Raw genomic sequence first — 15,373 nt, 5'->3', positions numbered from 1 at the left:
TCAGAAAATTTCTGAAGAAGGGTCTAGGCCCGAAACGTCAGCCTTCCTGCTCCTCTGATGCTGCGTGGCCTGCTGTGTTCATCCAGCTCTACACCTTGTTGTCTCAGATTCTCCAGCATCTGCAGTTCCTACTATCCTTAGCAATGTTGCTGACTCTTCACTGCTCTCTTCAGGCAAAAAACTAATTTGTTAGAAAGTGTCCACTACCATCTTCTGAAAGGTATTGAAACATGGACATTAGATTCTGGCTTTTTTAGTGACTCTCACACCCCCTGAAGATATGAAAAAAAAAATTACAGGAAGGAAGAACACAAATGTAGCACTAGATAATGTTTGTAGATAATCTATGAAATGAAAGATGCCATAGTCTTGTCTGACTTCAGTAAACTATACATAAAATATTGTCTGTGTTTCTTTGTTAAGAGTTTAACCAGGCCCTGAAGCACCCTGTATAATATGGGTTTTCTTTCCTCGACAGGTTCTGATGCCATTATTCGTCAGCACAAAGCTGCCTGCTTACGAATTACTGCCCTGCTTGCCTGTAAAGACCTTCTCTGGATTGGAACAAGTGCTGGTGTAGTGTTAACACTCTCTATTCCCCATGTTACTGCCAATACCACCTCCCTCAGGACACCTTTAATACCCATGGGTTCAGCGCACGGACACACGGGACATGTTCGATTCCTCACAGCAATTGAATTACCAGAAATCTTTGATCTCAGTTTCCCACCAGCAAGGGACCCAGGCAAGTCTTTAAACCTCAGCTTTCAATTTCTTTTTATTAAGAACCATTTTCTGTGCATCAAAGCCATGAGAAAGCTACATCACCTTTGCTTTCATTAGATTTGACTCGGTCACTGCCCATGACTTTTCACTTTTAAAGTGATTCTGCACACTATGCATAACTATATTTGAGATAACACAGTAACGTTCTTCTTTCAATGTAGTATTTACGAACAAAGGAGAAATAGTAAGCGACTGTGGTCTCGTAACAGTTTATGTACTGCCTAATTCAGTATAAGGTTTTAATGTGCTGCACTGGAAACTTGTTTCATTGTTCCTCTGTTTTTAGTCTAACAGTAGCTCTACATATACTGAACAATATTCCCCATTATTGATGAGATTGTAGTATTTACAGGCATCCCCAACTTGTGAATGGGTTCCATTCTGGAGTCAGAGCACATGCAGGACAATATAAAATAGCCGTTCTTAAATACAGGAAACATTTATACATTGGCTCTTTAAAATTACACCCCTGTATGAGATCGCCTTTGTAAGTACAAGCATTCATAAGTCAGATTTCTGTGAATCGGAGCCCCCCTGTACATAGAATTACATGGAATTCACAATGTGGCTGCAGGCCATTCAGCCCCACAGTTCTTGAACAAATGCCATTTCTTTTGAAGGACAGGAAGCCAATAAGAAGATGGTAATATTTATTTCCTGCACGTCACCCTGATTACAGAGTCAGACTTTTTTTTGGATGTTGCGATTTCATTAGATCTGTCTTGAATAGGTATGCATTCTCATGGCTTTTGCACAGCAAACGTGCTGCTAGAAAGAGATGCTGGTACTTGTGATGTGATTTGTGTGTTAAATATTTATAATTTTAAAAATTGATGGGTCTCATAGAGCACATTCACATGAATTATCACATGAACAAAAGTGGAGAGTAAGTGCATGTTTTATTAAACAATTGTTCCATGTTTTGATTAGGAGAGGGATTTAAGGGTTATTGCTTTAAATCATCAGCCCAAGGCTTTGCCACAGAAAAACAAAGCTATCAATGTAATGGGTTGCATTAGCCGTGGAATAGAAGGCATTTGAAAAGTGGTGATGCTCCTATATAGGACATTTGTGGGAAGATATCAGAAGTAGTAAGTATATTGTTGGTTCCTGCCACAGGAAGGATCGGGTACATCATAGTCCAACCAAAATTATATCAGAACTGAAAAGTCAATGTTAAGAGGAAAGCTAGAGCAGGGTTGGATTGTCCTTGCTTCATGAGAGCTCATAGTATCCGAATACCTGATGTGACTTTTTAAAATCACAGCTATTACATGCAAACATTACATTTCTCAGGCACAAAAACAAAATTGCTGGAAAAGCTCAGCAGGTCTTGCAGCATCTGTGAAGAAAAAACTCAGTTCTGAGGAAAGGTCACCGGAACCGAAACGTTAACTCTGATTTTTTTTCTTCATAAATGCTGCCAGACCTGCTGAGCTTTTCCAGCAACTTTAGCAACTTTGTTTTTGTTCCTGATTTACAGCATCTGCAGTTCTTTCGGTTTTTATTTAACATTTCTCCAGCATATGACTGTCTGCGCTAAGGTTAAAATATTGCATCACAACAGAGCAGCATGCCTCCAGTAGAGTATCACGCTTCATGCGAACCAAGTTGAGATGGAGTATGAGGTTGTTATATTTTAAGGTCACATGTAATATTACACTGACGTTGACGTGAGCATGTCTCTGAAAGGTGCACTGACTGTAATACAAAACATATCACTACCCTTCAGAATTATAAGACAGAGGATAAAATTGTGCTGGGTAAATTGTGCACACTGATAATAAAGTTCAAGAATTAGGGAATATGGTTTATCATAATAGAAATCAAGAGTAGGTAGGAAATTCAAACAGAACCATTTCACAGTAAGGACAATGATAATCTGGGATGAACTGCTGGGAATGTTGTTGCAGTGAGTTATGTCAATGGGTGAAAGGTCATGAAAGAAGATGTATTTCAGGAGAAACCGAGACAAGTTGAGACAGCAATGGGGCCATTTGACCATTTCCTACTCTAAAAATGTCACATTTTCATGATATGCAATCTGAGATTTTACTTTAATGTACATTGAGGTTTTTCTTTAATTGGAATAGATTTGGGTCAAAAAATTCACTGTGATTGATAAAATGCGCGTGAGCAGCATTTTTATGTAAGGTCTAACCCATCTATTTAATCCTCCAGGCCGCCCTGGTACAGGTGGTGAGAGATTGGTTGGCTCCCAGAAGCGAGATTCAGGAAGACGCCGATCATCTGCTATTATTCCACTGAAAACCAACATGCTAGTGATCAGTGGAGGTGATGGCTATGAAGACTTCCGCCTAACCAATAGCAGTGAGACTGTCGGCCGTGACGACAGCACCAACCATCTGCTTCTGTGGCGTGTTTGAGAAGATTGGAGCTTGGTGTTGGCCATGAGACTACTTTAATTGTTTGTCTCCCAGTGTGCTTTGTCTAATGCTTGGGCATTTAGTCTCTGTGAGCATTGTTTGTTCTTTTTTTAAAAAAAAACTCTACACGAGCAGGACCCCTGAGTGAATGATCAGCAGGTCTTAAGACGTGTCTGCAGATTGCAAAATGCTCAGTCTGAGTTCTCTGCAATGCTTGTGATGCTATATTCTGTGTCGCACAGTGTGACGTGGACGTGAAATGGCTCACAGTTGTTGGGGCTTTTGAGTGAGCAAGTGGAAATAGGGAGAATAGCCCCCCATCACCTGTGATAATCATGGGTTCCCATTGATGAAAAAAAAAGCCACCTAAGTTTGGGACCAAGAAATGATGCAATGTTAAAAAAAAAGAAAGTTAAACCAAAAGAAAAGGCAAGGGATTTTGGGAATAATACTTTGTCCGGGACATCATCTTATATGGCCAGAGCTCTCTTTCCCATTGTCTCTTTTTGTCTTACCAAATGTTGAGAAGCTGACAGTAACTTTTAGCAACAATTATGTGGAACTTTCATCTGTGCTTCAACCTGATAGCAACATGGCTATGATTCAAGTAACGTCCAAATAATCATGTCCAATAAGAAGTTCATCTGTAGGAACCTGTCTAGAACAATATTGGTGATCTGCATGGATATTGTGACAGTGGATCTCTGCTTTTTGTTGCTATTTGAAATGAAGAGGCCTTTTGGAGATTACAAGACCTCACTCGAATGCGTCATATTTATATGAACCACAAAATGGAACTCACCATGACATGCGTGTATGTACTGACCTATTCAAGACAAACATGTATGTGAACATTCATTCTCAGTGAATCTGCATGAGAGAGAACTGTGTGTGTAGTATTATCTTTTGGACGTGACTCAAAATGTCTTTCTGTGTACTGTCCCATTCATTCAGAGGGCTGATGATTTACATCGTAAGTACCTCAACATGTATCACAGCAGCGTTCCAATATGTGCTTGGGTGTGTTCAACTGCCTTCTGTGTAGAATAGAGCCAGTTTATACAGAAGTCAGAGAGGGTGTGTAAAGTGACAATGTGCAATACGTGGCCAAGATTGTGGAGGACCAACACTTGTTTAGAACCATTCAATCAGAGGACATTCAGACATTTGCTGAAACACCAGTTAATTAGAGCCACATAATCACCTCGGTCTGATGAAGGCCATAATAATAGCTGTAGCGACCTTTTGGTCAGTTATATCGCATTGGTCCTCCTGTACAGTATTTATGTTCATTTTAACTTAGTTACCTTTTACAGCACTTAATTTATGCATTTATCTTTTATGTTTAAAAGGTATCTCTAGACATTTGACACAAGTTTTTTTTTTACATTTTGTGGCTTAATCTGGTTGTTCATACTGTGTAGTCGAGTTTTTTGAAAATGCCAGACTGAAGTATGTGGATCTCAACATCGGTGAAGGAACTACAGTTTCTCTGAACTGCTTTTCTCCTAACTCTCCGTGGAACTTCATTCTTCCCTTTAAAGCTTCTGTAATAAAACAACAGTTTTATTGTGACATGTTTGATTTTAAATCAGTACAAATGCAAAAGATATTAGTTGGACATTCCAATACAATTAATAGCCAAAATATTATAAACTCACTTCTCTTTACAGGTTCTCACTGACCTGTTTGGGATTTCCACAGTTTTCAGCTTTTCTTTTGAATGGTTGGGTAGGATGTTTTATGAGGCTATTTAATTATGACACTAAAAGAGGACTTCTGAATGACTTTTCAGGATCAAAGAAAATGGGAATCTAAGATTTCTCCAGTTGAATGGAAACTGTTACTAATGTCCACACGCTTTTAATTTTGATCTTCAGTAATCTGTTTGTTAGGCTTACAAAGGATTTGCATTATCACCATAATAATATTTGAATGCATATTAACCTAAAAGTTTGCATTACATTCAAATCAGATTAAGTTAAATATTTCTCTCCAGTCCTCCCACAGAACAAAGGTTTCCTCCCACAGAACAAAGGTTTGAAACCAGTACACTGGTGTCAAGAATTTAGTCCATTATTTGCTTACTTTATTCACTCTTTTGGATTGAATGCCTTTCAGATATGTGATATGTAATTAAAACTCCTGGCAATCGCTGTTGAAAGTCAGATTCTGAAATGTAGGATTAATACCTGCAAATGAAGACAACTGCATTTGTGGTGTGAATCACACACTGAACCCCTCACTCAGCTGGGTGCAGAGTATAGTTAGCTTGTTTCAATTTCTTCCTGAAAGTAGTTGGACCGATTAAACCTGATGTTCTTTGATTGTGAACAGACTGCTCTATTTCACATTCCCCAAAGCAACATATACAACATTCTCTCAAACATTTTTGCCTGATTAAAAGTACGAAGATCAGTTGGCATGTCCCATTCTCCTTATCTGCTACCCCCTCCCTCCGCCCCCACTTTCTAAAGGTTGTATCAAAGGTCAAGCATGCCAGTCAATAGTTTTGAGTATTTTGAAAGGTGTGAAGAGAAAGTTCTGCCCTGCTCACACCTTCCTGCTCCTTTTAGATGTGGTATTTGATTCTAGAACTATGAGAAAGAAAACCTACCTGTCAGATCATAAGTTAATTAGCAATTGCTTAATCTGAAGCACACAGACTAGAATCCTGTTATTAGATAGGGTATTTTATATCTGAAAAGGGACAATTAGGTTATTGGTTCTGGGTCACCAGATGTCAGATCATCTGGGTAATAACTAGCATCTGTAAGGTATGTTTAATGTTATCACATAGTATGTGCAATCTGTCCAGTCAAATTCTTTATTATCAACCAGCTTTAATTCAAGAAGAAAAAGCTGTATTTTGAAATATTTGAAAAATCTCAGTGTCTTATTCATGTAGATAAAGATTCAGAAACATTTTGACTTTAGATCAAGTTCCCGAGGAATGTGTGATGATAGGCCAAAATGTAAGAGTTGCCAAAGTTACGATTAGTTTATAGTCGTGGTGAATTTGTTCAGATTTGGAACATTCTCCTTCTCTATTCACAGGAAAATGTCATAAACACTTTTATTTATAAACAAAGTTTGCTTTAAAACAAATATGGTTAGGTGGATGAGTATTAAGAACAGTGGTGCTTTGTGCTACTGTTTAAGCCAGTGGTGCCCCAAACCTGGTAGAATTCTGAATTATATTTGCAAACGTGAGTCTTAATATGATGTGCTGGTGCTCCTCGCTGGAAGGTATCTTGTTTAATATTCTTTCACAAGATGTGAACATTATTGACAAAGCTTTGTCGCTCATCCCTAATTGCCCTTAAGAAGGATGTGCTTGGGTTTAGGTATGTTGACAGTGCTGTGAGTGAGGGAATTCCAAGATTTTGACTCAGTGACAGTTAAGAACAGCAATATAGTTCCAAGTCAGGGTAGTGAATGGCTTGGAGAGGTGGTGTTCCCATGTACTTGCCACCTGCGTTCTTCTCAGTTATAAAGGTCACAGGTTTGGAAGGTGTAAATGGTACACACTGCTGCTACTGTGGTGGAGGAGATGAATGTTGAAAATGGTGGATGAGTTTCTGATTAAGAGGACTGTTTTACCCTGGATAGTGTCGATTATCTTGAGTGTTGCTGGAGCTGTACATATGTATTAAAGTGGGGAGTGTGCTATCACTGTTCCAGCTGTTGCTTTGTAAATGGTGGACTGTAAACATCTTGTAAGTTGGGGAGTCAGGAGGTGAATTACTCTCTGCAGGATTCCTGGCCTCTGACCTGTTCTTGTAACCACTGTCTTTATATGGTGAGTCTAGTTCAGTTTCTGGACAATGCCCAGTTGGCTGAGGAACATGGAGTCATAGAGTCATACAGCGCAGAAACAAACCTGTCGGTCCAACCACTCCATGCCAAACTAAACCAGTCCCACCTGCCAGCTCTTGACCCATATCCCTCCAAACCTTTCCTATTCATGTACTTAATCAATGTTTTTTTAAACATTGTAATTGTGCTCACATGCACCACTTCCTCAGAAAGTTCATTTCACCCACAATCTACCCTCTGTGTGAAAACTTTACCCCTCATGTCTTTTTTAAATCTCTCCTCTTACAAAATGTGCCCTCTAGTGTTGAAATGCTCCATCCTATTTATTATTACATATGGAAAGAAGACCTGTTAACCCAGGAATTAGGTTTAGTAACTGCTCATCTGTGGTAAAAATAGAGTGACATAAATTGACTACTTGCGTAACATAATTTGTTGTATCTATGAGGAGACAAAGCTTTATAATGACCCAAGATAGGTAGCACAAGACAGGCCACATCACTAGGATCAACTTGAGATCAGGTGGAACAACCTTAGATTTCATTTCCAACTTTGGAAGGCAAAACTGTAGTTTAAATGTAACATTAACAACTTGTATACTAGCCTGTAGAAGATTAAGTATCACATGCCATGAAGAGTTTCACAGTGATTCGAGTCAAACACATTATGTATTGTCCTGAGTGTGCCCTCTGTTAACTACTTAAACTTTACATTTCTTCCACCAGTGAAGTGATAGTTACACAAGTTCTGAAGCTGCTGATGTTTCCTCTCAGGATATACACACCACAGAGAATGTTTTAATTAGCCTGTGATTGTGATTTTTAAATATTAGAGAACATTGGCGTGCATGGATGCTAGTAGAAAGCTCAAAATACTTAATGTGCAAGAGCAAAGGAAGCTGTACGAGTCTGTTGTTCAGAAGACATGATTTCAGAGAGGCAGAATTAAAAGTGCCTAGTATAAGCAATGAATTCTAAGTGCCTAGACTGATATTGGATGTACTATTAAACTGAGTAACATAGTTGAGTGGGAATAGAATCAGTTATATATTGCAATATGATGCAGAAAAAATATTTCACCAGCAAGCAGTTTACTTTCAGTTTAATAGATTTTTTAAAAGAAATATTGTACCAAAGAGATTTTTGAAAAGAACTGGACTTCTGATCAGAGAGCAGATTGTAATGGGCAAGTGGGGGAAATGCTGAGAGATAAGTAAGCTCAGAGGGTCCGTAGATGTACTTAGTGTTTTATGACATCTGTTAGAACAAGTAAATGAGCTCATTGAAATTTGTTTGTGGAGATTAAATCACTTTGACTTCAATCTAGGAGTGTTTTATTTTGATGCATTTCTGTAATTCATTTCCATCAAGGAGAGGAATCATATAATCACAGGTTACAGAATAGGCCCTTTGGCCCATCGAGTTTGTACTGCCAACAATATACCACTAACTACACTAGTCCCACTTTCCCACATTAGGCCCAAAGCCTTGAATGTTATGACACTTCAAGTGCTCATCCAAGTATTTTTTTTAAGCAGGATTTGATTTGTGACTGCAAGATGTGTGTTCAAAATCGCATTTTGGAATCTTTTTGTTGTTTTCAGTAGCTAGTCACGAAGAATGGGTAAAATTGAGAAACGACTGACTGAAGTCATGCTTTAAGAAGGAATGAATGATCTACATCTAATTTGAAAACTCCAAGTCCGTTGACATTGTTGTTAGTTTTATGGGCACTGAATCTCAGGCAGGAGGGTCACAGTACAGTCTCGCACGAGGGCCTTATACATTAACTTAAAAACTTAGAGACTCTGTAAACTTGACTTTGTACCCTTTGAGTTCTGAATATTGAGGAATGATGTAATCAAGATGTTTAAAGTGATGAGGGGGAACAATGCTGAGGAAGATGCAGAGAAACCATTTCCTTTGGGGATAACCAGAAAAGGACATAATCTTAAGATTAGAGCCAGGCCATAAAATCAGTGAACATTTTTTCATACAAAGGACCATAATAGTCTCACCATAGAAATATCAGGGATAATGGAAATTTGATAGACCATGATCGATGCATATTTGTAGAGGTAAGGGCAACAAAGCATGTGGAGCTAAGGCTGGAAAACTTGTCCCTGCTTACCCAGAACTTGGAGAGAGCCTTTTTTCTATGCAGTTGGCAGTGAATCCTGAACAGGGGCCAACTGGAAGAAGTGAATGATGAACTGTATTTGGATAGACACCAGTCACAAAACGAGATACAAGATACATATAATTATAAAGAAAACACTGCATCCTCTTTTGAACCAAGATAAGGATCAGCAGACAAGAATTAATTTAGAATGGGAAACCAAATGAATCCAGCAATTTGGATGATCAGACAGCTCCAAACAAAGGTGAGCACTTCAGCAAAGATGACATTAAAATACATAATTTAAATGCGGTGCCTTTTCAAGACTTTGGGAAAATTATAACTCTCTGGCAAGTAAATGGCCAAGTGAGCAGTGAAGGAGTTCAGGAAAGATATATTACTTTGCAGGGTGTTCAGCACAGATTCACGAATTATACCAGCACCTAATGTTAAATTAGGGCTGCAAGTGGCTAACAGGCTATAAAAATCAGGCAGCTCAAAGGAAGTTATGATGATTAAGAAAGGAGGGCTGATTCTGGGGCAGAATAGTTTAGGAATGATCAGGTGTCCAGGTCAGGGAGGCCTATGTTTACCTCTTAGAGTAGCTCCAAATAGAAAGGCACTAACCTTAAGGGACCTCTGTGGTAATCAACCTGGAAAACTGCAGCCATTTCTTTGTTGTGCCCAATGTTAAATGGTAGTGCAGTTCTTTAGAAATATAGGTGAAGTTCTGACAATATCATTGGGACTCCACTGCCTTTGGGCAATTTCTAACTGAGGCTGTCAGCTTTAGATGAATTTCTTTATTCTTTTCTTCATTGCCTGGGATGTACACTGTGCGCTTTGTGAATATCTTCAAATTTTAGTTGCGTGCTCATTGTGTTCATTTTCAGTGGCATTAATTAAATATTCTTTTGCACGCAAAACATGTTAAAAATTTCATCTTACTAAGTGTTACACATCTCCATGAATATTGCTACAAGATCACCATTATCTGAAAATGAGGAGGTTGTAGTGAAGTCAAAGAATAGCTGGAGAAAATGATTCCCTTGGATTTCCTTGTTTTAAAACAGGCTGAAACTGTTTGGACTCAGGCTTAGCCAAGAATTACCTGTTTTGCAAGATTCTCCATCAGCCATTGCTCTGGATGATGTACCTGTTACAGCATAAACATTGTCAATGTGTTTCATCATTCGTCATAGTTACCTTTATTGATTACAGGTTGATGTCATAAGATTTCCATTGCTACAGACATGTGGCTTGCAAGATATTTTACGGTGTGACAGTGAGTCTCCCTTTATGTCTAAAAGACCTGCGAAATATAATTCATGGTACATGCAACGTAAGTACGTATTGCTGAGGCATCAGTCTTCTGTGCAAGAAGTTCCCTTTTTTAATATCTTCAGAGTACAATCAGTCTATCTTCAATGTTCGTTTAAAAGCAAGATTTTAGTATTTTCTCAAACTATAGGCCAATTAGAAAAGATAGTGGTATCTTTAATGTTGTGTCAGTTTTACAATTGGGGGATTGCTTTGTAATGATCAGCCTGCACTGAAAGTAATTTTATTGAAAAGTCACTTGTCATGGACTGAGTTCAAGAGCTAACAGTACAATAATAAACAGAAAGTTATATGCAGAGAGAAAACAACAGTTTGTTTCTTTATGTTCAAAATTGCTTGGCAATGGGAGAAGCCACCTTTGTGTATTGTAAATAATGGTATATATTTCCTCTTATGTACATACTGTTCTGTCTTTAATTGTTGATATGAATTTAATGGCATATTTTTATATACTTGTTTAAGTATCACTGGTGCAACTATTGTGCCAGGGCATTTAAATTATAACTACTACAGTACTTGGAAAGCTTTTATTCTGAACCATTAAAAGCCAAGTGAGTGTGTCATGTTTATCACGTATTGCTGTTTTGTTTTGTCACTGTGCGATCTTTGTAATTAAAGTTCACTGGTGCCAGCTACTTACATTGTGTGTAAGCATCTTTTATCTCTATTGATTTTATTTTCAAAAAAATTGTTTAAAAGGAGGCAATTTCAGGGTGAAATACTTCAATATCTTTTGGGTTGTAGAACCAGGGCTAAAAAAATGTATCACCAAGTTACTTAGAAGCTATAAGAGTGTGGAGTTGGAGAAACACAGCAGGCCAGGCAGAATCAGAGGAGCGGGAAAGTTGACGTTTTGAGTCGGGACCCTTCTTCAGAAATGAAAAGGTCCCAACTGGAAACATCAACTTTCCTGCTCCTCTGATGCTGCCTGGCCTGCTGTGTTCCTCCAACTCCACACTGTTGTCTGACTCCAGCATCTGCAGTTCTTGCTATCTCAGAAGCTATGTATGCCTGTTTTTGACATGAAACTGAAAATAATTTGCATGAAACTCAATCTGACAATGGTGCCTTTAAGATTCCTGCCAGTTATTATGTTGGCTTGCCATTGGGAGAGTGGTGCAGTCTGCATTGCAGTCTATCCTCACAGATCCATCAATAATATTCCCACGGTGAAATTTCGATCAAGAATCGAGAAAAACACAGTTTAAAAACCCAGTACTTTCGGCATATTTTTGGTATATTTTCCTTTTCTTTGTCATTGTTTTTTTGCATCAATTTTCTCCACACCTCATCTGAAGAGGAAGTCTATTCATTAAAACATGATTCTTTGGACATCACACACTGCTGTATCTGTTATGTTTCCTGCATTATAACAGTGACTATATTTCAAAAGTACTTCATGCGCTGTTAAGCCCTTTGAGCCATTGTGAGATCATGAAAGGTGCTATATCAGTGCAATTTTAATGCAAGAGCTAAACAAATTGGCCCGTATTTGTGCAAACTGTTTTCCATATAAATACTGTGGTTACAAATGTAGGTCTGAGGCTAGAATGCTACGAGTAACAAAAGTCTGGACTCTTCAAAGCCAATCCACCATTGACAAATCATAAGCCAGAACTATGATGGGATACTCCCCACTTGCCTAGATCAGTGTATCTCAAATTACACTCAAGAAGCTGATACTATCCTGGGCAAAGTAGCCAACTTGATTGGCACCACACCCACAAACATTCAGTCACTCCCCCACTGACATAGAGTGACAGCAATGTGTACCAAATACAACATACACTGCAGCAACTCACCAAGGCTCCTTTGACAATGCCTTTCAAATCTGTGGCCCCTACTACGTAGTACAAGGACAGCAAGTGCAAGACAGCCGAACTACTTGCAAGTTCTGCTGTAACCCATATGTTGATGTAGAGCTATATTGCCATTCCTCAGTGTGACTGGGTCATAATCCCGGAACTCCCAAACCACATTGTAGGTGGCACCGTACTATTGATGGACTGCAGTGATTCAAGAAGGCAGCCACCAACTCCTTCCCAAAGACAATTAAGGACAGTCAATAGATGCTGATCTTGGAAGGATTTTTTTTAAATTAGAGTTGGTTCAGAATTGAAATAATGAAGTGAGGATTTGATTTTAATCAACAGCGCACAGTGGCTCAGTGGTTAGCAGTGCTGCCTTACAGCATCAGGAGCCTGGGTTCGATTCCACCCTCGGGCGACTGTCTGTGTGGAGTTTGTACATTCTCCCCGTGTCTGCATGGGATTGCTCTGGTTTCCTCCCACATTCCAAAGATGTGCCAGCTGGGTGGATTGGCCATGCTAAATTGCCCGTAGTGTTCAGGGATGTGTAGCTTAGGTGGGTTATAGGGGGATGGGTCTGGGTGGGATGCTGCAAGAGTCGGTGTGGACTTGTTGGGCCGAGGGGCCTGTCCCCACACTGTAGGGATTCTACGTCTAAAAGCAATTAAAAACAAATGTGGAATGTAACAGCCACATGCCTTTACGTGGGTGTTATCTGCTGGCCACTTCATTCTCAAGTGCTGAAAACACTGGCTAACATGCCAGTTCAGTTGTCCCAATTCCTTGTTTCCACTGTTCCTGATTCTGAAATGCCACAGAGACTTAACAGTATAGGCATTTTGAAAAGAACTTGGGAAGACAGGCGAGATCATTGTAATGAAATTGTTTTTACTAATATGAGTGTATGATCTACTTATGGACACCAGTAAAGTTTAACTAATGTCAACATTTTCATTGATTTCCTTATTGTCATGTTAATTCCACAAATGTTGCCAATATATGATGCAAGCTGAGACTTTGGCTATTGGAGTTTGAAACATCTAAAACCACGCTCTGTCCTGAAACTGAAAGAGTAGGTAACACTTGGTTTTAGTTTTGTCTTTGTTCCATTCTCATGATATGGTTTACTAAATCACCCTCTGGTTTCTACATTACCTGTAATATTTTGTTAATAAAGTCATGTATTTTTGTGGTAATTAAAGTTTTCTTTTTGGGCATCACTGGCAAGGCCAGTATTTGTTGCCCATCCCCAAATTGCCCATGAACCAAGTAGCTTACCAGTCCATTTCAGAGACAACCACGTTGCTCAGTGGTTAAACTCAGAGGCATAAGCCCGACCAGGCTAAGGACAGAAATATCCTTTTCTAAAGAAACCAGATAGGTTTTTGTGACAATTGATAGGTTCATGGTTTACCATTATATCAAGTACCTTTCCATTCTACCTTCTATTACTTGAATTTAGATTCCACCAGCTTTTCCGGTTTGCCCCCAGGCTACTAGCCTGGGCCTCTGGGTCTCTGTTTAATGACATTATCGCAACACCATCGTCTCACCCATATCTTAAAAGAAACAGCTTTAACACAAAGTGAGGTGGGGATCCAGATCACGTGGCATGTGAAGCCTTGAAACATTAGTCAGATTTTAAATCCACAATCATAGCCTGATCTCACCTTATGCAATCAGGAAGTACATCAGGGGTGAATTATTTTGCCTACCCCCAGTCAATTATTGCACTGAAATCTGTTTAAAGAGACAGGACGTCGTTATGCATAGAAAAATAGTCAAGCATTGCTCTGGAAGATTGGCTCATTTTTGGAGATGAGAATACTCAAATTAATATAACATATATTTTGTGATCTTCATTGCTATCAAAACACAGTAACCGGGGCATCGTTCCAAAAAGCAAAGTGGACATTGTAGTCATCTCATTCTGACCTACAGCACTTTGCTCTTGCTCTAGACAGCAGCATTTCTTAGCAAGGCAATTGGCAGAAGATTTAAGGAGCCAATTCCATCACACTCCACCAACAAGAAAACTGCCAATAGGTAGTTATCTCTTTGAAATATCCAAAACAGGCTGGCTCAACCAAATTACTTCCTTCTGAGCGGTGTGAATCCAAAATAATCCTGATAATGTTTTGCATCTGGTCTGAAAAGAGCCATGAACACTTTATTTCATTGAATGTTAAAAACAGAGCTAAAGAAAGGAAGGACAAATGAAGTTAAACAAAGGGAACAGAAGATACAAGTTTTTCTGAAGATACAAGATTTTCTGAAGAAGGGTCCAGACCCGAAATGTCAGCTTTCCTGCTCCTCTGATGCTGCTTGGCCTGCTGTGTTCATCCAGCTCTACACCTTGTTATATCAGAAGATACAAGTTGATGTCTACTCTGCAACTTGAATGCAGATATTTCAGGTGAGTGACTGCATTCTGCATGAACTATGATCATTCAGTGAGATAAAGGAAAAGACTGCTGAAGTAGTAAGCAGACTGCTTCTGTGAAACAAAGCAATTGAAGGCTGACTGATCTAAAGTGAGATTCAGAGGGAAGCAATCATTTCTTTGATTGACTTCCTTCATCAATGAACATGTGTTACGTTGGATTGAGAATATACATAAACCAAAAAACGAAACACATATGTAAGTGCCAACACGAAACCAGTGGAAGAATTTCAACCCAAACACTTACATATCTCAGATGTTTCTTTTCCTCCAAATATTAGCAGAAACAATACCAATCTTACTTACTGTCATGAAAGTAGCCACCTCACTGTGATCCTGACTGCCAGTTTACTCAACCGATGCTGTTAAATGAATATTATAAAAACTGCCTGGCAAAATCTAGAGGAATGAATGATGAATTTTCCTTTTCCAGCTTGACAGAACTGTGTGCTCCTCAATATCACCACTTGAGGGCAACAGTAGATCATTTACTGATCTTATTGTACATTTTGTTTCATCAGCCACACAGAAATAGGTCTGAGATAACAAGGTGTAGAGCTGGATGAACACAGCAGGCCAAGCAGCATCAGAGGAGCAGGAAGGCTGATGTTTCGGGCCTAGACCCTTCTTCAGAAATTTCAGCATTTCTGAAGAAGGGTCTAGGCCCGAAA

At 39.1% G+C, this 15,373-nt stretch overlaps 1 protein-coding gene across 3 annotated transcripts in view; it reads left to right on the top strand.

Annotated features, from left to right (window-relative positions):
- Positions 1-6,960, top strand: part of LOC109921678 (rho guanine nucleotide exchange factor 17-like) — a 432,839-nt gene extending 425,879 nt beyond the window's left edge. For all 3 annotated transcript variants that reach the window (XM_048597755.1, XM_048597756.1, XM_048597754.1), the window contains exons 20-21: positions 479-745; positions 2,968-6,960. In XM_048597755.1, coding sequence (XP_048453712.1) covers positions 479-745; positions 2,968-3,173 — 473 coding nt within the window. In that variant the 3' untranslated portion in view covers positions 3,174-6,960. The remainder of the gene's footprint in view (positions 1-478; positions 746-2,967) is intronic.
- The last annotated feature ends 8,413 nt before the right edge of the window (positions 6,961-15,373 follow it).

This window comes from Rhincodon typus, chromosome 6 (genome assembly GCF_021869965.1).
Source record: "Rhincodon typus isolate 14 chromosome 6, sRhiTyp1.1, whole genome shotgun sequence".
In the NCBI taxonomy this organism is placed as follows: domain Eukaryota; kingdom Metazoa; phylum Chordata; class Chondrichthyes; order Orectolobiformes; family Rhincodontidae; genus Rhincodon; species Rhincodon typus.
Note: the sequence above shows the minus strand (reverse complement) of the source record. Positions and strands in the feature narration are given on the sequence as shown.